Raw genomic sequence first — 27,833 nt, 5'->3', positions numbered from 1 at the left:
CATTTTATTAAGAATATTCGTAAAGACACATTAAATATACCGACTTACCAATTCATTATGCTATGATTGACAGCAACCTATCTAACGCTAAGGAAGATCATCTAGATAAGTATTCACTTCTCAGCCTTAGTACAGATGAATATGCAACGGACGTTTCTGGAGAATCAACCCGTGAGAATTACAAGCTTGCAATGCACAAACTGTTGTTTGCTGAAGAATTTGACCGTAAACAGAGGATAGCTGAGTAAGCTTTCGTTCACTTAAATGTATTTTTACAAATTAAGTAATACCATATGTGCAGAAATTAAGAGTATCTAAACTAATTGTGTGTGCTGTGCTATTTTATTTAAATAAATGTTTTTTATAGGTTTGACATGAGCACGTGTTTGACGCATGTATCCGAAAGTTCAGTTGTAACCAACTTCGAAGGAAGGGTCCAAAGGCAAGATAAGCTCTTTGCAAACATACAACTAAACGACGAATTTAAGGCCGACACGCTTGCTGCACAGCTGCTATTTCGAGATACAAATTACGTTCTAATAAGACCTTTGACAGATGATACGAAAACAAAGGTATACCGATACTGACTATTAAAGTTACGTATTTTTCCAAGGATAGTCTATGAACGAGTTCGAGTTATAGAAGCAAAACTTCATACATATTGTAGTAAAAATATTAATTATTTAGAGTGAATTAAAATGGAAAGTACAAATTTACATCTCTGTAAATTTTATTATATAAGAATTTCTTTTTTATGTTATAGTTAGTTGTCAAAAAACTCATGTTCACGAGTATCGACACTACAATCAATACAACATACTTACTAACATAATTAGAACAAAACGTTTAATCACCATAACATTTTGTTTAAATACAATGATGAATTGTATTGTAACATATAATTATTTTACTACATAATACAGGTACGGTAAGTTTGTAACGATTTTGATTGCAAATAAATAGACTCCACCCATAGTTATGGCAGAATAATCAGACCTCCGATTTATTCCGTGTCGATCCAAAACAAGCGTCATGTGATGTTAGAATTATTTATTTTGTTTCAGATACAATTACTTTGTAATAAATTTCAGGTATACGAGGTTTTGATTTTAAGATTACAAAAAGATTCGATAGTTGTGCAAGTAACAGACACATTTGTGAACGATGTGGACTTTTCAAGCAAAAAAGAAATACCTATAGAGGTAAATATACGTTCATATTAAAAGTATTTGTTCAAATATAATCATAACTGAATAATTCCGTTTTTTGCTTTGTTACTAATAATTGTTATGTGTTATCTTTAGGTTCAAATGCAGCTGAATCGCTCAAACCTATTGAACATGCACAAAGCGATAGACAACCTGGATGGACTTCATTTGGTTCTGCCTGAGAATTTTCCACATTTAGATATCTCAGAAACGCCAATGTAAGTATTATTTTGTTTTCACATCGCAATAGTTGTAATGGACCAGATATAGTTTTCTGAATTTATGCTCAAAAGACAATGGTGAAGTGCTAAAACATTGGCCTTCTCCTGCCGACCTTTTTTTCATTTTCTTCTTTTGTATATAAGAGTCTGTCAGTTTCTAAACCAAACAACAGTTTCATTGGTTCACTGTTTGTTTATTCTACTTAATGTCAATAGAAATAAAAGTAAATAACACAATATAAATTCCATAAATATTTATCAGTTACTATAAATAATATGTACCGTATTAATGTTGTGCGCGAGTTGTCTCCCTGCGAAAGTTGGACAATGAAAAATTCGCTTCTTTATACAAAATTTATTTTTATTGTAAAGCATTTCACATATTGAGATACATTTTATATAGAGATAAATGCCAATAACACCGACAGCATGTTGCAATACATTGATCCCAGATATAGCATTATTTTTTGTATTTTTTAAGATGTGATTAAATAATAAAAAAACACCCTGATGACCTGCCGAACGAATCGTTACTATTAGTAATAGTTACGGTATTATTGTTGTGCGCGAGTTATCTCCGTTCGAAAGTTGGACACCGAAAATTTCACATCTTTATACAAAATTTATTTTCTTGTAAAGCAATTCACATATTGAGATACATTTTATATATAAAAAAATATCTGCTTTTATTACAGACAACATGTTGTAAAACATTGATCCCAAATATAGCGTTTAATTTTTGTATTTTTTAAGATGTGATTAATAATAAAACACATACACTTGTGACCTGCCAAACGAATCGTCCGTTTACCCTAATTATATAAAGCAAAAATCCCAATGTTGTAAATCTTGCACTAATGTTACAAATAACCATTCTATCTCAGGAACAAACCATATTTCTGCTAACGATGCCCCGTTCCCGCAACTGCTTCCTCTCTTACCGCAACTTCTCTAATTCTGAGACTCTACTCTTCGACTGCTATCCCTTTCCTTCTCCACTTATTAGCTCTTATGCTATCTACATTACTCTGTTATATTTTTTGTATTATAGGTTATATTATTTTTACATTTCCAACCAGTTTGCAATAATCTATCACTGTAATATATTGTTCGTAATTTTAACATGTCTTTAAATAGTTGTTATACGTTTGGTTTTTTACACCATTACAGCAGCGCTTCTAACTGACAGAAGAGAGACATAGTATAAGCCTCGAGCTTCCTTCTCAATTCTGTCCAATTGTATTCTACAGCCTTTATGTAAAGCAATACTGCAATTCTACCTGCCTAGCATATTGCTCAAATATAATATGTTTGTTTGTATTGTATTGCTTATATGTACTTTCAATGAACTAAATAAATAGTGTTTAAACCAACCATTCTAGCGGGCACTATAACATGAGCGCGCATCTAGTCAGCGGGCGCTATTCTGAATAGCGCCCGCTGAATAGATGCGCGCGCATCTTTTCCAGGCACTATTCAAAATAACGGACCTGTGTAGTTTATATACACAAAAAATAAACAAATTTATGTGAGGTATAATATATGCAAATAATTTGTACGTTTAGCGTATCGGTAGATTTCAAACATGTATAACATCAAACGACCCTTGAACAAGATCACTGTAACAGCAACAGATATATGCATCGCAACAATAGCATACATGAAACAAACTAACACGAACTGGGGTCGGCACATTATTTTAAATTCGTATTAAGCGCATTATAATGTTCCTTTATTAAAAGTAGGGTCAGATAAATGTTTCGGAAGTTACTTATTTATGTCATTTATATAATAATAACTGTGTAAAATAATACTTTTCAGAATAGCTTCGTGTTTATGCATCATGCGTATTAGGTACAACAAGAAACCGTCGGAGACGGGTGATGCTCCCCAAAGTTTTTTTTGTCACAATATTGCACTATATATTCAGATAAAAGGAAACGTCTTGAGGGGCATAACTTTGGACAAAATAATACGATGGATGGTTTAGCAACTTAAAAATTTCAAAGGGCCATAACTCTCTAAATAAATCATTTAACCAGAACCCAGAAATAACATGCGCAAAGTGTCATTGAAATCAAGTCATTAGTTGCTGAGAAATAGCCCGGACAAGAATTGCACTATATGTACAGTTAATGGAAAATTTCATAGGGTCATAACTCTGTGAAAAATCATCCGACCAGAACTGGCTGATGATATGCACATCTCCTTTTGGTAGTGAAGCTTCCCATAAAGTGTCATTGAATTCCGGTCATTAGTTGCTGAGAAAAAGCCCGGACAAGAATTGCACTATATGTTCAGTTAATGGAAATTTTCAAATGGTCATGACTCTGTCAAAATTCATTTGACTAGAACCCGCTGATAATATTCACATGTCCTCTTGGTAGTGAAGCTTCCCATAAAGTTTCATTGAATTCCGGTCATTAGTTGCTGAGAAATAGCCCGGAAAAGAATTGCACTATATGTACAGTAAATGGAAAATTTCAAAGGGCCATAACTCTGTGAAAAATCATCCGACCAGTACCGGCTGATAATATGCACATCTCCTCTTGGTAGTGAAGCTTCCCATAAAATTTAATTGAATTCCGGTCATTAATTGCTGAGAAATAGCCCGGACAAAAATTGTGCACGGACGGACGGACAGACGAAGCGGCGACTATATGCTCCCCCAAAAAAAATTTGGGGGAGCATACAAATATTAAATCACTTTGTTCACTAAAATGTTTTAAATACACTAATGTTCATTATTGAAGGTCTCCTATAGACGAGGATTTAGATAAATGCAACAAGAACCAGCGTGATGCGATTCGGAAGGCTGCCGTGACAGGTGTTATGGAAGCTCCACCATTACTGATTGTTGGACCTTTTGGCACAGGAAAAACGTTTACTATTGCTCAAGCCACCAAGTATATCATTCATAAGGAATCGTCAGCAAGGGTCCTTATATGCACTCATTCTAATAGGTACAAATTAGTTATCGAACGTTGGGAGGTTACGAGAATGCCTCTCATGTTATTTGCGTTGATGTTTTAAATTCTTATCGAGCGCGTCATACATCGCAAACACCAAATTCGTTTATTCTGTTCAATCATTGAAATAAACACTGAATCTGTGATCATTGATATGATTGAGAGTCTGCCTGAGCAAGGCATACACTTGAGTATACGGGAATTTACAAAAGAATCGAATTCGTACACTATTAAAAATATGAATTAACACAACATTATTTGACAGACATATTTTTTAACACTTGAAGTTACAACCGGCATGTTTCGCGATTACATATTATGCAGGCCTAACAAAAGCTATTGTCCTTTCCTGTTTTACCCTAGAATTATGGGCTTATCATTTAACACGTGTTTGGACACAAACCTTATTGTATCGAACTCTGTTAAATAACATTTCTCTTATTATTGTTTTTTATCATTCGTTTTGATAGATCTGCTTCTTTTATTTGCTTACCGTAAAAGTGTTTAATATATTTTACAATTTACATTTATCAATTTGTAGCGAAGCCGATATTTATATAAAGGAATATTTCCATTCGTACGTTAAATCGGGACATGAAGAGGCGCGACCATTACGGGTGGTATTCCAGCATCGGTGGGCACATACTGTTTCAGAAGATGTCAAGCCATATTGCTTACTAACCAACGATGTCCCATACCCACATTTCAGGTAGAGGATGATAATAATGAACTTCATATGCAAATAATTGAATAATGTTAATATTTAACCATTATTTTTCGTTTTTATTTTAAAAAATGATTAAAATTGTATTTCTAAGAAAAACAACACTGGCATGATCTCAATGTTGTTTTTCGAAAATCTATTATCCGGTCGTGTGAAGGCATTCTATTTAAATTATAAATTAAATTAGGGAACCTACAATTGACGACATTAAGACTAGCAGAATTGTTGTGACGACAATGGGCACTGCAGACGTATTGACACGTGTGGTACCTAAAGGTAGTTATGTTTTGAAGCCATCGTACATGTGAAATACTTAAAGATAGAGCCTCCGGTTGAAGTTATTTAATTGAAATTGAATTAGACATTAAACAAATTTTTGGCAATAACACGGCATGTTGATATATAAAAAATGTTGATTTAATGCGATGTTTTATTTGTGGTATAAGGCCGCCTAATACAAAAACGTATACATCAATTTGAATGTAGTGGCAATATTAACATAACAAATAAGCAAAGATATACACACAATAATCAGACAAACAAAACATAAACATAATGCGAAAAAACACAATCATCAAATATGTGTATATAAGACATTAACAGGATCGACATAAAACGTTACTTTAAATTAATTTTAAAAATCAAGGGTGTTCTTAGGGATTAACATGGTATTTTCAATAAATATTACTGAGATATATATTGCAAGTAAAACGTCATTATTTTTAGTCTATAGTAGTAAGTGTATTGCAGAGGTTATGCATAAATATTTAGAAGATTTCTTTGTTTTAATTTTGGTTTGATTCCTTAAAATTTAGATATTGTATTAATATATTATGCAAAGCTGAGTTGGTATTAAATAAGGTAGTCATTTAAGATATTTATATTTAGGGTATTTCACTCACATTTTTCTGGATGAAGCGGCGCAAGTTCTAGAGACAGAACTTCTTGTTCCTTTGTCAATTGCGGGGCCTGAAACGCGAGTGATTTTGGCTGGGGACTATATGCAGGTTTGTTGACATATTTTCACTTTAAAATATTCTTAAAATCGGATTTAGTTTGGTGTTGTGTTTGCTGTTATGTATATTACTATAAAATAGTCATGTTTATTTTTAGATGAGCCCTGTTCTGTACTCCAAAGTTTGCCGTAAAAACGATTTTCAAACATCTTTAATAGAACGACTTAATAAATCCTATCCAAAAGGCAGCGTCTACAAGATAATTTTGTGTGAAAACTATCGATCAAATTCAGCAATAGTCGACTTCACGTCAGCCTTTTACGATTACCCACTTAAAGCTGTCAAAAACCAACCGCGACATGACGAACTTTATCCGTTGGCTTTCTTCGCAGTAAGGGGAGAGGAAAAGATGTTAGAAGATGATGTCAAGTCCGGTTATTACAACGAAGACGAGGTACGCGCATTTATCATATTTAACGTTGCAAGTATGTGACATTAATTCCTGTTAAACTAGTCGATTATTTTTAGTCACTTACAATTCCACTGTTTCACTTATCGTGTATGTATGTTTGCGCTTGGATTTTATAAAAGTTCTATCAAATCAGGTTCAAGAAGTGGTAGAGCAGGTCCAATTTTTGACACAATATAGGACAAAGGCGTGGACAGAACTTTCTGAGAATGATATTTGTGTCGTGGCTCCATATCACCTTCAAGTAAGTGCAAAAATGTACATAAAATAAAGAGAACATTTGTTTAATGGAAAGAGATTATAATGAGATGTATTTGCGATTTATTGTTCGTCATTAAAAAATATAATGGTATCTTTAAACGGAGAAACAGTGATATCATCACAATTATTTCAAAGGCTTGAAGTTAAACTCTACGCAAATTGAAGTATAATACGTTAATGGTAAGCGGTTACGTACTTAAAACTAGCACATGTGTTCCAGGTTATGTACATCAGGCAAGAACTTCGCAAAAACCGACTTTCGTCTGTCTGCGTTGAGAGAATAGATAATGTGCAAGGTGGGAACATTTCTATTTATGAATGCATGATATCGTTCCTTGAGTTTCGTTACGCTACATATTATACTGACAATTCACAATATAACGTAAAACTTTTTTATCACTCAATAACCAAGTATAATCAATACATCTATCTTAATGTCTTTATAATTGTCCCCATTCTCTGCTCTCAAAATGACGTTCCGAAGATAATGAAAACAAGCAAATTCGTTGAATCGATATCCCCCGCCAATATTCTTCTGGACACAAAAGTGTTAATTTGACACTCAGCTAAAAATCATTTTTTAAGATACAAAGGGCCATAACTCCCTTATTAACAGGTGGTGTACAATGCCATTTGGCATGCATCATCCTCTTATCCATATATATACTCATACCAAGTTTCAATGAAATCCACCAAAGCACTTCCAAGATATGGCCCCGGACACAAAAGTGCCGGACGGACGGAAAGACGGACGGACGGACAACGTCAAAACAATATCCCTCCGCCTATGGCAGGGGATATAAATGAATGAATTTGATTTGTGTGAAATATTCGGTTTGCTTGTTATATAATATTTCATAAGAAGAATGTACTTTGGGTAATTAGTAAGTATTGTCTAACTTAAATTAATCTGGATTTCATTTTATTAGACAAAATTTCTTACACTCACAGGAAAGGAGTTTATGGTAATTATAATAAGCACAGTGCGTACAAAGGCGCCGATAGATGAAGACGACGAGCTTGATCTGGGATTTTTGTCCAACATACGACTGTGCAACACAGCCATGACTCGTGCCCAGTCCCTAATCATAACAGTCGGGGATCCGTTTGCCTTGTGCGGTTTTGGCCAATGCAGGTATTGTACAATTAAAGACAGTTTTATGTTTAATTTTTTATCGACACTGCAATTAAATTGTATCAAAGCAATTTCTCACCGAACACACTTATAGCTATATATTTATTAATAACAGGGATTTCTGGAAATGTTACATTGAACAATGCAACGACTCGCGATCTTTAATTGGTATTGAATGGAGACGGTTTCAATTCAAATGTGAAAAAGATACTCAAAATCGGACTTTGCCCACCGCATTTCCATTCCTCCCCAAACAGGTGAGTGTTTGAAACAAATAGTAACTCTTCCATACAGTTCTAGATACATTTTAACTTTTTAAGCAATTTGCAAACCGCATCAAAATTATATCAAATGAAAACCCTTTTATTTCTTAATATGTAAAATAATATTGAATGCACATATTTGTCTGTTTCGTTAGACAAGATCACACCTTGACAACAGAAGAATGACAGTTGATTTGCAGAAATGTGAATCAAACATAAAGTCAAATGAGCACTCGACTCTAAGGATTACGACATTACATGATCTTATAGACGATTATCTGAAGCAATCAAAGCAAACAATTGAACAGTTCAATAGTATTGCCGACACGAATACAAGTTCTTTGGAACATGACAATTTGGTACATCTTCAACCGCAACAAAACTCATTGTCTGGTCCTAGCTATCAAGAGACTTCAACGTCAGATTTAAGAAATCAACAACACCCTTTTATTGCCTTGAGCAACCAACAACCTTTGACATATTCAAGCAATCAACAGAGCACGGCAGGTTTCAGTCAACATGATAGCTCAATCTCGGTAGAGAACCCTTTGCCTGATGTTACCACCCCAATATACGCATTACCTGGAGAATCTCTACAGCACAGCCAAAATTCGATTCTATCACAGGGTTTCAGCCCAGCATCGAGGCTTAACCAGCAATATACTGCCATACCAGGACGCCAACAGAACGCAACAATATCAGGACCAAATAATACACATTTGCAACATAACACCGTTCCGAGTGTTGGCTTTCAGTCCGGTTATGTTCCAAACATAAACAGTCTACCAAGTCACTTGAACGGCTTTGGTACATTTGGATTCTCGCAAAATGCGGTGCAAAGTATTTCAAATTCTTTGAATGAGTCGCAGCCGACAAGCATGAACTATAATTTGAGACAATCGCAAAATGCGAACAATTTTCAACCGCCCAATAATGTGGCATTCTTCGAGAGCCAGGTTTGTATATCAAAAGAAAAATTATCTACTTGGTTCAATTGTGATGGTAATAGTAACTGTTTACTGTAGCTAAATGTTTATAATGTGTATAATATATGTATACTTTTATAATATACAGACGCAGGGTCATCTCTTGTCCGGAGCACCAGCGTACAATCAAATGCCTAATCAACCGCCATACAATGCGTTTGGATTTTCACCCCAATACAGCTATTTACCACAGCAAACACACAATTCATATGGTTGGCGTCCACCTGGCTACAACAATATTCCTATGGAGAACATACCGAGAATCCCGTACATGGGCAGTAATGCCATATTTATGAACGCCCCACATCATCTTCTAGGCCAATCCATCATTAACGTGGTACGATTAGTTTTTTTTTATCAAAATATGTTTTGAATCTTGTTTTAGTATTTGAAGTTTTGTTTAAGTACTTTGCCACTTGAAGTATTGTTTTAATGATTAATGATTCATCATCATACAGAAGGTAAAAAGAAAAATCGATTAATTGAGGAAACAACAAATAATACTCTGATCAGTTCATTATTTCTTTTCTTGATTTAGTTCTATCTGGTTTTAGTAATCACATTTTAAGATAGTGTTGCATAATATGTGAATAACCTCAAGGTGAATATCAGAATAGAAAAACACACACAATTCTCTTAAAGTTGCAGCTTGCCATATAATCCTGCGGTCGCTTAAATGTGACGATTATTAGTTGATGCCGTTAACACGACTTATTTAATGACTCGTTATGCGACTTTATACTCTTAGGTACGAGATAACGTACTCCTTGGAAACTTAGTTACTCGTGTGAACGATATAGCTAACTAAAAATATCTCTTGAATATTGATTGTATATATACAAGGTATGAAACACACCATATGCCAATTGCTGAAAGCTTACTGAACAAGTAATTACCTGTTATTTTTTTATATGACAAACAGATTCATGGATGATAAACGTTACGTTTCTTACAAAAGATCATTAAAACAAAGCAGACATTATCCCGTCTTTGTAATTTTCAAATTAAATGTTATAATTTTTTAAACAAAATAATGTTGTTGTGTGCTTTATTAACATTGAATTTTGTAACGCTTCATCTGGCCCCTTTGTTTATAGATTTGGTGGAGAGCACTGCAATTACCAATAAAAGCGTTTTTTACTAACAAGCAGTTATAAATTAAAATATATTAATTAATGATACCACTACCACTGACTTTAAAAATAAAAAGTAAAAATTCTCGAAACTACGCCAATCATTGAAATATGTTTACAATCCTGAAATGATAATGAAATATTGTACAGAAACAAAGTGCATTAAAGAAATACAAATATACTGAGGCAATTGCATTGACGTTCAAAACGTTTTAAATGCGTGATTGTATAACGCATCCAAACATTCGATATTTCTTCATCAGAGTCATGGTCAGATGCCAGATCCAACCGGGAATTCACTTCTTAGAGGGATGAATTCTGCACCAAATGCCTTGTCATTTTTTCCCTTGAGATTTCCCATGCAAGCAAATGTAAGACCAGAATTGCTCACGAGTGGAAAGGTTTGGCTCTTTTTTCCTAATATAGTCTGAAAGTAACTATTTATTTGATATACCGTCGCAAATGATAATTTGATATACGGTCGCAAATGATATTGAAATCTAAAGATGCTGGAAACTTGGAAGTGTAGCATTCTAGAGTTGTATGACATACTTCCTTATTACAGGGACCCACAGCTCAATTGACTGTAAAAATGCCACCGCTTCCACAGCCTATTGATACGTCAATGCATACTTGCGTTAGCCAGGATACCCTTCCAGAACAGACATCAAACAGTCACATGGAAAAGGGAAACGCTAATGTAACAACATAAACTGCCTGCTTAAGTCTTTTCTCATTGTATTTTGATTTGTTTTTTAACGACTGCCTTTAAATCATTAACGTATGTGAATTTGTATCAAGTTTAGGTTTTATTGGTAGCATTTATAGAAAACGTGTTACATGCAAAATAAAAAAGATCGCTTTAAAACACATTAAAGTTAAAGAGCCTGAAGAAGTTTTAAACATTTAACCGTTTACAACTTGTATACCTTGCCAAGTAAGCTATCGATATTTGAATATTTAGATGTTTCTTTCAGAATAACATTTTATCACCTTCTTTTGAATCGTTACTAAAAGAAAGCATGATTCCGATCTATATTTCATCAACAAGTGGTGACCAGGTATACCTGGATTGTTATTTGTAGCTCTATTTATTGCATAACTATGTACATTTTGTATTTTAATGAATGTAAAATAATCATAGTCCTTTGCATGTTCTTTATTCAAAAACATATATTTTGCTGTTATTGATCATATTAAACAATGATTGATTAACAGGGACAATGTAAGGGATTGGCGTCTATGGAAAGTAAAGAGTCCGCAACAAATCATTGTTCTGATGGAGTCAACATTGTTCCGAATGAAGGCATTGAATCAGTGACAAAAACAAAAAATAAGACGGAGGCGTTCGATGCAAATAATGCAAAAGTACAGAATGTCAATTTATGCCCTCCGGAAGATTCCAGTAAAAACGCTTCCGGCAATGTAAGTTTTGCTGGTGTAGTTTTGGTCAGAAAAAAATCAATCATTTGTAGTATTACGTTAACTAACCTTTGTATTTACATTCAAATAATGATACTTTGGAAAGTGATAGTATTACAGAAACACGAATTTATCATATTTGCAAATGTCGCGATGTCTTACTTATCCCCTATTTTCATAAACCAAAGGCACAATAACTCGCATTTGTTCATTTATGTCTATTTCCTATGAACATAAAGTATTTTTTCCGGTTTTGCAGACGTATTATGTGACTTTGTCGTGTTACTAATTTGAATATCTTATGATATTTTGTGTACACAATATTAGAAAGCATCATCAACGTGTCATGCACAATCCCACAAAAATACTTTAAGATATTCTCAAAATATGGTTCAAAGCGGGTATATATATTTTATGTCAACATTTTATTCTCGAAAATTTAAACTTACAATTGAAGATAAAAAAAAGAATTTTAAGTATAACAACCATCATTTTCGGAACTCTACAATCTTACCATGCAAATCATAACGATCAGATTGACTCCGCTACCGACACGTTTAGTCGAATTCGCTGCAGGACTAAAATTTGAGTCTGTATGTCGTTTAAACATCTCAAAAAAAATATTAGAGGTTTTCCAGCAATATCAATACTTCTACATACAAGAATATTCTAATATACACGAATGTTTATGCTTTTTTTTTCAAAAGAAAATTATTTGCAATTTTCGTTGATGTTTTGTTAAGATGTTAAGATTTGGTCTAACTACTTCTGAAATATTTATAATGGATTTTTACAACCGGTAATCAAAGTTGTATCTGTTTTGAAAAATCAAAAACGTTTGAAGATGTTAATAATATTTTGTTTGAAATACACATGAATAAATTATTATGTACAAACCAATGGTAAGAATTATTGCCACAAAACGAAAATATGGAGAACGTTTATCTTTATCAGGAGTTTTCTCCAATGTCAATGAGAAGTAGAAAAAAATCAGAATCACACATCGATGAAAAAACAAGCAACGACAAGCTTAAAGAATCACCGAAATCATGCAACTTCCATAACGATATGACAACCACAAAGAAAACTCTCAAAGATGTAAGTATTCAATGAGATTAAGCAACAACATGATTAAGTCATGTTACGTACACTGTATATTGTTATAAGAAAGCTAGTTCTTTATAAAAAAAAAAAACAACCACAAATAATTGTTATGAAACATGTAAACTCCTGACGAACATTCTTCAGATGGCAGTCACCGACAAAAACTGCGATAAAAAAATCATCGACGATACCCAAAATGAAAAGCATAATGACACAGAAGAACAGTTTGAACCTGTACATATGAAATCATATTCTGATGCACTACGCATTAGTCCTGTGAAAATTGAGGGCAAAACAAAGGTTCGTTTGTAAAAACAGAAAGTGACATGGTTGATTTACAATGTCAATAATAAATACTAGCTATTCATATAATTATATACTTAAACAGTTAACTATTTAGTCTTAATATTAGGTAAAACTTATTTGATGTTGCATGCGCAATTTAAAATGCCAATTGATCTGTTGATTTTTGTCTTTTCCCTACTTTGAGGCAAAACAGACGTCATTTGTCAATGTACTCTAAGAAATGAACTATAGTCAACTAATTATTTTGCATCACTTTAATTAAAAGTAAAATTGCAAATTATACATAATATTTACAAAAGCAGTACATAAATGAAAACGGAGGTTAGTGGTGTTGATGAAGACTTTGATGAAGACTAGCCGGTTTTAAATCTGATATAAAATAACTCATTTAACTCTATGTTTAACGCATTTGAGGAACGTATATATAATATTATTATTTTATTTTAAAGTTTTGTTTGCTTATTCACGTATGTCGACCTTAATGAAAATAATAATAATAACAAATGTTTCTAGGTCAGTTCAGAACCGGGTAACGCCAAAATTCGCACTAAGGTATGCTTTCTTAATGTGTGTTTCCTTATGCTATGTCATACAAAGTTTCACTCTCGGTTAAAAATAGTTTTACTAACATGATATTTGCATGAAGAACCGTACATCGGAAGAAAGAACACAAGTACATGTATATTGTAACATTTTCATGTATGGCCATATGCCACACGAATAAGTTATTTATAATAGCATTAGACATATATATATATTTAAGGCTGTCCAACAAGCAAATTCATCCAAAGCTTCGAAACGTCAACAACATTCGTTTAAAACGCCCCAAAAGAAACAGAGTGAAAACATTGAACGTAAATGGAATGCTGCACAAAAGGTACGATGCATAAACATTCCTACTGTACTGCATAACTCGCTTATTAAATGTGTACTGCATACTATTTTAGTAATATTGGAAATGTATGTATTAATAAAAATCTACCTACCCAGACTGTGCATGTTTTCAGAGGAGGACGTTGTCTGAAGGAACTGAAGAACACGAAACTCTGACAGATTGGACAGAGATTGGGGCCACAAAAAAGAGAATTGCAACTGTGATCGCAGTGAGTAACCTTTCTTTGTTTATAATTTTTATGGTGCGTTAAATTTACCGTTTCTTTTAACACGTATCGCAATAATTATTTCTTATCATTTATTTTCTTAAACCTTTTTATTGCCACCAGTATTAAGAATGACTATCGGTTAGCTGTTAGCATCAACTATGTACTTTATATATGAACTGCACATTACACTCAAAGAACTTCTTATTACTTTAACCTTTAGCAGCAAGGTCAGTCCACTAGGCCTCAAGGTCAAAGTAGCACCCGTTTTACTCCGGAGTCGTCAAGCATTCCGGCAGACCAAGACGTGATGAAAAAGTCTGCACGACCAACGTTTGCTCAATTCATGCAAACTAACGATGCTTTAAACCCGCCAATATCAAGAAAAACTAAGTCAAAATATGCGCACAATAATGATTTCCACAAACTGAAAAATCCAACTCTCGGCGATTTCCTACCTAAATCGGGAAGCAACTCCTAACTCTAAATAGCGTGTAAAACACATTAAGCTAGACCTGATATGTCTACGGCCAAAAGTGATTCATGTTTCTATTTAGATGGCGGGTTAATCATGAATGTTAATCAGTGACCTCACAATATGACATATAAAGATTGGCATGACTTTTTAATTGACATCTGCTGTCATTTTCAAGACGTGGAGTTGCACGTAAGTCGGAATCACAGTATAACGACGATAACGAAAATGTAGGAAGTATAGCACGGGAAATTGGGTCAACAGTCGAGCTAAAATTAAATATTATAAAAGTAAAGTTTAATATTGCGCATATGTAACTTTACCAGCATGGGTCTGTTATGGATCTTTTGATTTATTACAGAAAGTTGTTTTACTTTATAAAACAGTGTCGTTGCTTGTCGAAGATATATACAAAATTGTAAGCATCATATGTTAACATACTTATTTATTGATATGTTCAATTATTAATTTATAATTATATATTTGTATTATTTGATACATTGTCTTTTTGATTATGTCCATGTTTTGCTTACAAGTGTGTTTAACTTATATTGTCTCTTACTCATATGCACATTTGCTACACTCGTTAATATCATGAGATTATATTTGGCGTACGGTTTGTATGCAAACGTTTGTCTATTCAATTGACTTACACTTAGTTTTTGCTATCATTTGTAGTTTCTGCATAGAATGTCTCATTTGTCTTCGTCTTTTTCCTGTTTACATCGTGATCTTGGTATTTGCACATACTCGTGTTTGTGTGTTTCCTGCTTTTTGCTGATTAACGCGGGAATTATTTGAAGAAACATAGCAAACAATGAAACTATATAAGGAAAGATATTCGTGTTCTTACCCACTTCTTTACACGTGTTGTGTTGTATTGACTTCACAAATGCACAATATTTTTTTATAAATGTTTGAGCAACAACAAAAAGTTCCAAATCTTAAATTAAAAAGCTTTATAATCGCCAAACGTTTATGCAAACTGTAAACGACCCCTCCCGTTACAACGCCTTTGTAATATTAAATAAAAGTAAAATTTTAAATTATAACTAAGTATAATTGTGTGTTTCCTATTGGTATTTGTTTTGTTTTAAAAGTTTAAATTGTTTCTACAAATATTTTGCAACGAACTTTGTGATTTATATGGCGACAAAGTGTCGATATTGTGTTTATAATGAACTTTATTTTAAATGTTGGTAAACATATTTTTATATCAACAGTGATTAGATTATTGATTTATAAAACGAAGATGATGTTCTGCATTATCATAAATTATTTGTTGTAGTCAACGCCGTGTAATCCGTGTTTTTTTTACAAACAGTATGACGCATACAGTATATTTTCTATATAGCCATTAAAGAGTGTACTTTTGTTATATAAAAGTCGGCTATGTGTGATCCTGATTCGATGATCCAGAGTATCCTCTTGGAAATATTACGTGAAGATTTTGCATTGTGTTTATTGAAATGTGCAAAGTCCATAACTTTTTAAATAACACTTATATATCTCAAAAAGCGTTGATTGATAAATTCATCTTCTTATACAGATATCTTGATTGTCGGATCTTGATGTGCACACTTAAAATCGTGATGCTGCTGATAAAGTATCACAATTCGCTCAAACTATTTTTTATAACTGGACTGATCAAAATCTTCACTAAATTGTACACTACACGTGCCTTGTTATTTCTCAACAGTGGATTAAAAATAAACTGAAAACATAACTTACTTAACTTGGATACTCTCGATGTGGTGTCCTATTAGGTCAATATATCTAAATACGGTAATGTATTGTTGTGATAATTTATGTGATGTATGTACTTTGTAATTGCTTGCGTGATAAATATGATTTATATCAAATTGTAGAAATGTCTTCATCGTTGCTGAATATCTTCCACATCGATGAAAACTGTTGATATGTTTTATAATTGGTTGTTTATATAAACATAAAATTTATTACTGACATGTTTTGTGGTATTTTATATGATGCATTGTCATAATACACTCTGGACATAATGTTGAATCACAGCTATTTATCTTGTAAATTCCGGTAATTCCAGTGACCTGACCAATCATGGGACGAAAAACATGTTTTCTGTAGTAAACAAACGCCCGTAGTTCCAATCGAGTTACTCAAGCCTTGGAGAAAACAAGTGCACGGCGTGGCTATATCTAATAGCGCTGATAACTTTTGCAAGCATCTTTATAATAGTTCACATCGAATTTACTGTATATGAAATATTAAAAGGCTCATTGGCTACACGGGTCAAAAATATTCTTCGGATCGGGTCGGAGGCTCAAAATATAAATACCTGAGAAAATTCGGTTCGGGCTGGATAATAAATAAGTTAAGTAAAGCACATTTAATATTAAACTGTTTGTCAAGTATAGTTTATAGAAAATTATAATTTTGTATTGGTTTGATTTATTTACGAATGAAATACTGAGCTGCATATAACTGTTTATTAGGTATACACAACGTAATCAGCAAATGTATAGTATAGCATTTCAATAATGTCCTTTAAACATACATGTAATTTACTTGGAATAGCGATGCAAAGTACATGTATAGGAAAAACAACATGTCCAGCAAAAATAAAGCTCTAATTTTTAGGGGATAAGCGAAAATTCCTTACACTGAAAGATCTAATTGCCTTTTCTACTTTGCAGTCGATGTATTTTATTATAAAAGTTTCGTTTTTTAAGTAGGCATTTTGGGATGTAAATAACAAATGAAACTCAACGTTTATACTTTTGGCGAGTCACTTCTATTCATTAATGACTAAGTGTAATAACAACAAAGCTTAAAATGAGAAAGGGTTGATTTTACTTCACTTGTTTACTCTATCTACACCGTCAACATGTTATCGTGTACCTCGTAGCTAGCATTGACCAGGATCCGCAGGTATTTTTTGACCACGGATTCGATATTTTTGGGGGTACCCATTTGAGCAAAGATCTATACATAAACATGGTTCTTGATAGATCTTTGGTTTTAGCTCTATCAAAAAGTCGTCTGTAGAAAGTGTTACTATATCGCAGGATAACTTGCAAAATAAATAAAATAAAACTTGTAAATAGATCGAAACAACAGCAATTTGATTCGATTCATTCAATAAAAGTTAAAATTTGTAAACGAGTTAAAATATTGACTTTTTATACATGATAATACATGGTTTCTTATGAAAAGCTCCCCCGATCACAGTAAAGTTAAAGTTGTATTATTCTACATAATTTGAATTAGTGGGTATTTTTTTTAAATAAATACGATATGTATGCTTACATTAATTGATGGGTTTTGCTAACATACGTTTCTTTGAAACAACAAGTGGACCGATGGAAACAAGAGACTACGAGTTAAATAAAGAAAAGGCAATGAAAAAGAAACTCTATGCGACCACAAGGGACCACGCGATTGTCAAGGTGACTGGTGGTGGGCTGAAAATCGAATTTAGTACTGGTATGTATGAACTTTTCAAAAGCTGTGCTGATGAGTTTTACCAGTCTGAAACTTTGAAATTTAAATGTCAAAAAACACCAGTGTATGATAATATTGGTAGTTTAGTGGAAACTAAATACAAGCTATCATCCGGAAGAAATGGTGTGTATACAATTAACTTGTAGCACACAAAATGTTCGTGTCTGGTTAATGGGAAAATGGTGAATCAGTTTGCGGAAAGTGACTTATCAGAAATCATACAACTCACTTCAAATAAAATAATATCAGAAAACTTGACCGTCGATGAAGTGAATGCAAAATTTCAGGAATGCATGCTAGTGTTAACAAATAAACAAACTGAAGAAAAAGATGTATGTTGTTTGAGTCCGGAAATAAATTATTTCAATAATATGGTAAATACCAAGCAACCTGAAAATTTTGAATCGGTGTTAAAAGTTCAACACGTGAAAATTGACGCAAGTACTCAAACGGAGAGCACCGGGATTGAATTTGATTTTGAAACACTTTTTTGTTTGATTTAAACAATTCAAAAGTCTGTAAGTGATATGCGCAAAGATGTATGTGAGCACATCTTAAACACCAATCGCGGATTCAATGAGATGAAAGAAATTATCCATAGTGTAAAAGTAAATAGTACAACGAATTCCCGAGGTACGGACGACAAATGCGATTGTTTACAGGAAAACGTTCAAGACCTGAAGCAAACACTCGACCAATTAAATATATCTGTACAGAAATTTTTTCAATCGCTAGCAGATATACTTAAGGCAAACTCCCTACCAAGTGTTCTTTCCAAAGGTTATATGAATGGCTCTGTAGAAGCAACAAGTAAACGGATGTCCGATGATCCCGTTGAAAATGACACATTACTAGAAACCGAAAAAGTGACACTTGAGCCTAGCCCACAAGCGATCTCCGATATACAAGAAAGTACTGTGCATTTTGAAGAAGAAACCAATAAAGGCGAGCATAGATCGAATTTTACGCCACAAACGTCGAAGACGTTACTGATTGGAGATTCAATTTTGAGAGGCATAAATAAGCGAGGATTATGCGAATCTGTGGACATATGCACTTTACCAGGGAAGACAATGCTGGATATCTGTGAAAAGCTGCGAAAAATGAATATCTCTGACTTATCAAAAATAATAATATTTGCTGGTGGGAATGATGTCTCGAATGGCCAGCCAATTTCAATAATCAAAGATGTAATCTTGCAGACTTCGCAATGCATTCAAGATCAAACAAATTGTGAAATATTTATTTGTAAAATAAGTCCTCGACGTGATGTTGATGTACGCGATTTCAACTCAATGCTAGAAGATGTATCAAGCGAACTTCCGGTAAAGCTGATCGATTGTTATAATTGTTTTGTGTACGGAAACGGACAATTGGCGAATCGACTAATCAGACCTGATGGAATTCACCCAAGTAATTATGGATCAAGTTCACTTGTGGCAGCAATCAATGAAGTAGTGCATATAACTAAGAAAAGAATGCAGCAGCAACAACAACATCGTCAACTTGATCAAAATCAGTTGAGGCGTACTTCTAACGGTGACTTCAAAAACGGGCATCGTGAATACCGGAGCGCTAAACCGAACTTCCAATACGGGCTTCATGGCTCTAGGAGCGGGCATCGTGACTTCCGGAACGGTTATCATGACTTCCGGAAAGGGCATCATGACTTCCGTAATGGGCACCATAACTTCTTCAGGCAGCATGATCTAAGGAACGCACACCTGGAAACTATGAGTGAATATCAGGATTGTCATAATGAAAATCGTGACTTCCGGTACGTTCGTCGACACGTCAATCATGAAAACAGTCGACACTGCACGAACTGTGGACATCAAAATCATGTTACACGTGACTGCAGACTACCCAAAAGACAATAGGTTACTGATGACAGACGTACTACATCGTTATATAGCACAAATAAATTTGACATTCTTTCGTCGGTATGTAACCAATGTGACTCGCACAAATGTAAGTGTAGTTTAATTATTGCTAATGATGATACAAATCAACATAAACCACATTGCTTAAGATTGAATAAAGTTAAATGTAGCACAATAAATAATTTAGACACTGATATATCATCCCTGGATAGTGACGTTCTTATGGAATCTCACATACAATCTACTTTAAAATGTAACATAAATAATGATCATTATATTCCATTTACATAAAGGTTTGCATATTATGCATTTGAATATCCAACATTTATTGCCTAAATTGGATGAAATTCGTGTTTACTTACACGAAAATAGTTCTTTAGATATAGTAGGCTTTTGTGAAACATTTTTAAATGATAAAACGGAGATTAATACAATATCCATTTCCGGTTACAGCATTGTAAGACGTGAAAGGGCTATTTCTGCTGGAGGCGGTATAATAGTTTATATAAAAGATAGCATCTCTTTTGTACGTAGACATGATTTAGAAAGTGACGATATTGAATCTATTTGGCTACAAATCAACATTGTAAAGTACAAACCATATCTAATTAACTTTGTTTATCGCCCACCAAATAGCCCTCAATCTTGGATTGACTCATTTGAATTACAGATAAATAAGGCAGACATGAAAGATTGTAATATGTATTCAACCGGGGATTTTAATTTTCACTGTTTAAGCCAAAACATATTTAACAATAAGAAATGGGAAAAACTTATCACTGATTTTAATTTAAAACAACACGTGTCTTTTCCAAGGGTTACGGAACGTTCATCATCAATATTAGACCATTTGTATTCAAAATATGACAACATTTCTGAGGTAATCATACCAAAATAGGCATAAGTGACCATTACCCAGTAGTTATTACATTAAGCGTCAAAGGTAAAATTGTTAAAACAGATGATCATAAAATTATTAAGTACAGATGTTTTAACAAATTTAATGAAATCAATTTTCAAAATGACTTAGCAAATGCTAATTTTGATATGGTTGAAACAATAGAGGATGCTAATGAGGCATTTGAAGTATTTTATAACATATTAAACTCAGTCCTTAATAAGAATGCCCCTATCAAATATAAAAAAGTGAAGAGATTACAACAACCTGGTTGGTACAACGAAAACGTAAAACAAGCAAGGTCTTTGAGGGATAAATATAAACGTGAATCTAATTGGCCACAATATAAGTTGTGGCGTAATAAATGTAACAGTGCAATCAAAATGGCTAAAAAAGAATATTTTTCGAATGCGGTACAAAACAAAACAAGTGCGAAATCGCTCTGGAAAACTATTAAATTAGCATCAAATGAACACATAGAATCCTCTATATTGCCAAATGTAATAAGGAAGGATGATCAGATAATATCTGGTAAAACAACTGTAGCTAATGCACTTAATGACCACTTTGTTGACATCTCGAAACTTATTAAAAAGACTAAATTTGCTGAACACGATTTCCACTCACTGAAAACATATCTATATGCTAAGCTAGAATCTAAGCATTTCTCTGTTCAGTTTATTACTACATCAGAAGTTAGTACTTTAATTAATCAACTTCATTCAAACAAATCTGCTGGGGCTGATGGTATAGGGCCCAGCATTATTAAACTTTGCAAACAATTCATTATACAACCAATCACTGCTCTTATAAATAACTGTATATCACATGGAACCTTTCCCGACATGCTTAAAATTGCAAACGTAATACCTTTATACAAGGGTGGATCGGTAGAAGATCCCAATAATTATAGACCAATATCACTTTTACCTACTATATCTAAAATATTTGAAAAGCATATAGCTAAACAATTGCATATATATCTAGAATCTACAGGTCTATTAAACAAAACTCAGTCGGGTTTTCGCAAATATCATTCTTGTCAAACAGCATTGATTAATATAGTTGATTCGTGGCTTAAACAAATTGATAATGGAAATCTGGTAGGTACAATTTTCTTGGATTTTAAAAAAGCATTTGATCTTGTGGACCATAGGGTTCTTTTACACAAATTAAAACTTTATCATTTTAATGATAGGTCATGCGACCTATTTTCTTCATATCTCCGCAATCGATTTCAGTTTATCAAAGCAGAAAACACTACCTCTACTTGTAAAAGCATCATTGCTGGTGTTCCCCAAGGATCTATTTTAGAACCTCTTCTATTTCTTATTTACGTTAATGATCTTTCGCTAGATCTTACATGTGATTCTGCAATGTATGCTGATGATACAACATTGCACACTGTGGGAACAAATATTCAAACACTTCAAAATAAGCTACAAACAAATCTTTCAATTGTTAATGATTGGTGCCAAACTAATAACATGATTATTAATCCACTAAAAACTACTTGTATGGTATTAGGGTCAAAACGAAAAGCTCAAAACATAACAGATCTAAAACTTAAAATTTCAGATACGGTGATCAAAACAGTAAATTGTCAAAAACTTCTTGGCCTTTATATTGACAATACTCTTGGAAACTACACATTAACAGCGTTTGTTCAAAAATGTCATCACGAATGTTTCTTTTGCAAAAAATAAAACCATATTTAACCCTTGAAATGCGTAAGCTTTTTTATAATGGTTATATCTCACCTATATCCGACTACGCATGCGTTACCTGGAGTTCAGCGGCCAAAACGGAAATTAATAGAATAGTCAAAATACAAAAGCGTTGTGGTGCACATATTTTAAATAAAAAGTACAACACTAATTCAAAAACACTATTTAAAGATCTAAAATGGTTGACTTTCGAACAGCGTAAGCACTATTTCACGTCAGTTATTGTATTTAAAGCATTTCACAATCAAACCCCAACATACATACGTGACCTTTTGACACCTTCACAAAATAATCACTATAACTTGCGATCTTGCGAAAAGGGGGATTTAAAGCTAGTGCGAATACCCAAAACAAACTATTTCAAACAATCGTTTGAATTTTATAGCAGAACAATTTGGAATTCGTTACCCCAATCTATACGTCAAACAAACAATTTAATTACATTTAAGAAAAAATTAAAAGCTTATCTTTCTTCCACACTTAATGAAATAAACTGAACATGCTTCATGTTGTTTTGGTAAATAACATTAGTTTAATGTTTAAATACTGTTCTTGCATAAATGGTTATTGTAGTTTTATGTCTGTCATTTGTTTTTAATTATAATATATATCATTATATGTGCATGCATATATGATTCTTTGTTTTGTTCTTATTGCTCAAGATGAAATGTGATGTATTTGTTGTAAATTGTATCTTGTTAGAAGACCTTGTTGAAAATAAGAAATGTATTATATAAATTGCATATTATGTAATTTCATCTGATGTATTTCTTAACAAGTCTATCATCTTTAAATAAAGATTTTATTATTATTATTATTATTATAGTATTTTAAAAGTTCATACAAAGTGAGTCCCAAAGTAAAAACACAACTGTTTTTGTTCATTATGTTGTAATTGATATTTCAATAAATAAACATAGGCACAACAACACACTCAGCATATTGACACAAACAGCATTGAACCAGTAGTGTTTATAGAATAACATAAATAAATGTAACAAAACCTTGTACCAAGCAAACATACCTCAAACGTTTGACCATAAGTTGTCCATTTAGTACATGGAATGACTTGCTGGATTTTATTTGCACACTGATTTTTTTAATTGAACATAGGCAGAACTTATCATATATATATTATATTAAGTTTACAAATCCACATTGATTAATGTATCTTCAGGTGTCATGCACATATCTCTCACCTCATATTGCTAATGTGTGTTCTAAAAATTTAAATGCATTTAAACTACCTTAAAATACTTGCTTTTGTCAAAAGAGCCATGTCTTGAAAAAATTGGTCTGCACATTCGAGCATTCTGGTCAGGAGCTATGCTCTCTGCTATAAAGTCATGCAATGTTTCGCTGTCTCATTTACCGATAGTATAGCTCAAAAACAGAATACAAGATTACAGGCTGGTCTGGAGCTACGATTGCCACTTATGGCAAAAGATCCATTTTCACATGGCAAGGCCCCTATTGAATATGCAATTTGTTACATAAATGTATTTGCTAACACAAATCCAACCACCAATGCATGTTTTAAGACATCAATTTCATCACTGCGATAATCTGAACAGTGATTATCAAGCACTTTCAAAAACATTATACATAAGAGTAGTGTATCACACTTATAGATTTAACAAACTGCTGTCAGTACATAAATATACATCCACAAATGGTGTGCACACAGTATAAATGTAGTTCCAGTTCAGTACCAGTAAACAGTTTGTAAAGTCATGTCTTTTTATAATATCATATCCATTATAAACAGATCATTATACAGTTTGTAATAACAACAAGACAGAACTGCACCAATGATTTTGCATGTGTTGCAAGTGAGCCTTTAATTATTTAATATTATTTTATGTAAATAGATAAATGTTAACACTAACAATCTATATGGAAAATGGAATCTAATTCAAGTATTGACAAATCTGAAAACAGATCAATAACATATTATAATATTAATACATTGCACTAGTTATAAGCAAATACATTTGTAGCTACATCACACATGTTCTTTCACACATGACCACATCCTTGTTCAAATATGCAGACAAAAATGTAAAAAGTACAGAATACCCAGCATATTGCAATGTACAGTATTTACAAATTATTAAATAAACATTATATTATTAAGCCTACTGCATAATCAAAACATAGAGAGAATGGCAAACTGGCAAGCATACAATAACGTGTCTATATGTAAATTCAAGGTGTGCTATTAAAATTTAGTATAAATATTGGATATATTTATATAGTATATTTTCGTAAAAAAAATTATTGGTTAGTATTGTATCATTAAAGAATGTTCAATTTCATTTTAAAAATTATAAATTGATAGATTGGACACATTGGTCTTTTTAATTAATTATTAAATAAATGTGGACTGAAAAATACTGCTGTATTTGTTTAAATGTTTCCTTAGTTTCCAAATTGTCAATCTTTTAATACAACAAAGCAATAAGGCAATATTATCACAAAAGCATGATGTGTGCTTAATCACCTACTGTGTTAAGTAATCAAATTAACAAATTGTTCATAAATTCATTTGCAAACTATAAGAATCCCAACAGTACATTATCATTACTTGTCTAGCTATATGTTGCATAGCAGTATTATATTTTATTTGTGTCTTTATTCCTAGATGTATCTATTTACCAATTTCATATGACAAATTTACTAAATCACAATATAACAAAAATATGCACAGATTATGTGACACTGTATTTGATGATCAAGCAGCATGAGAACATCAAATAAATAATGAGACCATTAAACTATAACAAATAAATAACATTTCTTCAAATGCTCAGTGCTACAAATGTTTATGTCAACAATATGTCATGACAATGCTTTCTTACAATGTGTCTTACAGTAAACACCATGATACACAAGTTTTCCAGTGGATCTACTTAACCATAACATGTTTATTATTGTTCACATACTGAATCCACCCATGAGCATAGGCTCTATTGATAATGGCATTTCAAACAAACATTTACAACAGGCAGGTGGAAATGTTTCTAACTTTTGTATAATAATTATACTTTAAAACAAACCTTATTAAAGGAAATTTTCTGTATATTTGTAGTGATCTAAAGTGCAGACATTCTTTTGTATTTACATCGATGTAGTATAATTATTCCCTTCTTTAATATTACTAAAATCGTTTCATGGATATTATTAAGACTTGGTTGCCAATCCAAAAGTTGTTTTTTGTCGCACAACAGAGGCTTCCAACAGTCACTGGGCCATGACAATACCATTGTTGTATATTATCAGGGAATAATTTCAACAAGAAATGTACCTGAAGCATATTCAATGCCAGTATAGTTGTAATGTCAATTAAATACCAATTATGATGTTGTGTCAGTTATGATGTATTCAATTAATCTTTATGACTGAACTAAATCTTGTCCCCTGCCATGCAAATGTCCCTTGTAAAGCATCCCCTTTATAATAACACAAATCTTAAAAATAAACTCAGTAAATGTTTTATACGATAGATTCTGCATACTGTTTTTGCAGTGCAAACGGATTCACAGAATTAAAGAAACAAGTCAGGCTAGTCTGATCATAGATCAAAGACTATCACAGCTAACTTTTTCTTTTGCCCATGACAATTCCCAAGCACTCTTCAGAAACAAGGTAAATAATAATAAATGGACAGAATTACTGATTTTTGTGCAAACATTCATCAACAGGCTATTGGAAATGTTTATAACAGAGATATTATTAACTAGTATTCCAAGCAAATTTCATGAATTTTGCACCAATAAACAAGGACATGTTTTGCATTATTTCTGTATTCTAATAAAGCATTCATATTAATTTGAATAAGGATCAGTACCACTCTTTACTAAAACTGTTTCATGGCAATTGTTACACTTGGTTGGAAACATAAGATGCTCAAGGTATTGTCTCACACCAAAGGCTTCAAACAGCAGTAACTGTACCATGACAATCCAATTTTAGTACCAGGATAGCTTAGGTATTACAGATCATTTACATTTAATTAGTCAGTACATTGTACAGACAATTGTGTGTTCTGAATTATCAGGACCTATCTGAATGCATTTACAAGCATTTTGAACACCTTCTCATGTGATCCTGTTAGTAGATACAATAGATTCCTTCCACTAATCCTAAACTGTGAATGGAACCACAGAATATCAGACATGATGAATGATTGATTGGTTACAAATAAGAAAGGTTAACATGACATTAAATGAAAACTCCAATAGTATGAACATCCTTAATTGAAAACATTTCATCCATTTCAGATAGAAACTTGTGTGTCAGGTAGGTATGTAAATCACAAACAAAAGCATGAACAAGGAATGTTGCACGATGTTGGATGACAAAAAGCTGAACAATTGATGATCATAGTAACAAATAATCACCCATGAATACGATGAGTATACCACAAGAATATGAAACAAGTATGGGCTGGATTTACATTGTCTAACAACTAGTTCTGTTCATCCCAATACTAAGAACAATGCAGAGTACCCATACTTGCAACAGTAAACATATTGTTCTTTGTACTGGGGTCATCAAACATAACCTCTTCCCATGTTTTAAATTCTCAGCCAATTTAATAAAAGGTGTTGGCATGATATTACCATGTCAACAAGATATGCATGAAGTCTAGATATTATTAAGCTATGTTCAAAACGGCCGATGTGCCAGCTGATCTGAGCTCGCCGTTCGACCTCGAACACTTAAATCACCAAAGGATCTTCGGCTTTCCTGGAAATAAACAATGGTTTTTAATGTGTAAGGAAGCCAAGTTTGCAATAAGATAAAATGATATCAAAAAGGTATACAAATGTTGATTTTGTACAGTAAGTTATATACATCTCAATCAAGACAAAAATAAGTGATAAGTTTAATAAAATCATGTTAACTTCATATTAACTCTGTGATTGTAATTCAATATTAATTTCTTAAATTTAGTCACAAATTCCATTTAATGGAAAAAAAACAAGCAGCACTGGCTAAATATGAAAGCATTTATGTTGCAAATCATAATAAAAACAAGATGTGTTTGTGAAACACAATGTTCCCCTATATGACCTTTGACCTTGAAAGATGACCTTGACCTTGTGAA

At 32.8% G+C, this 27,833-nt stretch overlaps 2 protein-coding genes across 7 annotated transcripts in view; one reads left to right on the top strand and one right to left on the bottom strand.

The window, feature by feature from the left end:
- LOC127875362 (uncharacterized) overlaps positions 1–16,697 on the top strand; it is a 32,822-nt gene extending 16,125 nt beyond the window's left edge. For 4 of the 6 annotated variants that reach the window (XM_052420386.1, XM_052420389.1, XM_052420385.1 and 1 more), the window contains 25 exons: positions 74–244; positions 368–572; positions 1,092–1,202; positions 1,305–1,426; positions 4,183–4,392; positions 4,940–5,107; positions 5,310–5,398; positions 6,011–6,129; positions 6,236–6,532; positions 6,684–6,791; positions 7,029–7,104; positions 7,760–7,943; positions 8,059–8,200; positions 8,362–9,162; positions 9,281–9,529; positions 10,589–10,726; positions 10,891–11,025; positions 11,303–11,386; positions 11,544–11,750; positions 12,702–12,845; positions 12,996–13,151; positions 13,671–13,709; positions 13,921–14,034; positions 14,165–14,260; positions 14,481–16,697. In XM_052420386.1, coding sequence (XP_052276346.1) covers positions 74–244; positions 368–572; positions 1,092–1,202; positions 1,305–1,426; positions 4,183–4,392; positions 4,940–5,107; positions 5,310–5,398; positions 6,011–6,129; positions 6,236–6,532; positions 6,684–6,791; positions 7,029–7,104; positions 7,760–7,943; positions 8,059–8,200; positions 8,362–9,162; positions 9,281–9,529; positions 10,589–10,726; positions 10,891–11,025; positions 11,303–11,386; positions 11,544–11,750; positions 12,702–12,845; positions 12,996–13,151; positions 13,671–13,709; positions 13,921–14,034; positions 14,165–14,260; positions 14,481–14,738 — 4,423 coding nt within the window. In that variant the 3' untranslated portion in view covers positions 14,739–16,697. The remainder of the gene's footprint in view (positions 1–73; positions 245–367; positions 573–1,091; positions 1,203–1,304; positions 1,427–4,182; positions 4,393–4,939; positions 5,108–5,309; positions 5,399–6,010; positions 6,130–6,235; positions 6,533–6,683; positions 6,792–7,028; positions 7,105–7,759; positions 7,944–8,058; positions 8,201–8,361; positions 9,163–9,280; positions 9,530–10,588; positions 10,727–10,890; positions 11,026–11,302; positions 11,387–11,543; positions 11,751–12,701; positions 12,846–12,995; positions 13,152–13,670; positions 13,710–13,920; positions 14,035–14,164; positions 14,261–14,480) is intronic. The other 2 variants (XM_052420388.1, XM_052420390.1) reach the window with 2 other exon arrangements.
- Positions 16,698–23,594: 6,897 nt separating this feature from the next.
- LOC127875364 (kinesin light chain-like) overlaps positions 23,595–27,833 on the bottom strand; it is a 55,071-nt gene continuing 50,832 nt past the window's right edge. Inside the window, 1 exon segment of the mRNA XM_052420397.1 lies at positions 23,595–27,472. Coding sequence (XP_052276357.1) covers positions 27,445–27,472 — 28 coding nt within the window. The 3' untranslated portion in view covers positions 23,595–27,444.

This window comes from Dreissena polymorpha, chromosome 3, assembly GCF_020536995.1.
Source record: "Dreissena polymorpha isolate Duluth1 chromosome 3, UMN_Dpol_1.0, whole genome shotgun sequence".
NCBI lineage: Eukaryota > Metazoa > Mollusca > Bivalvia > Myida > Dreissenidae > Dreissena > Dreissena polymorpha.
Note: the sequence above shows the minus strand (reverse complement) of the source record. Positions and strands in the feature narration are given on the sequence as shown.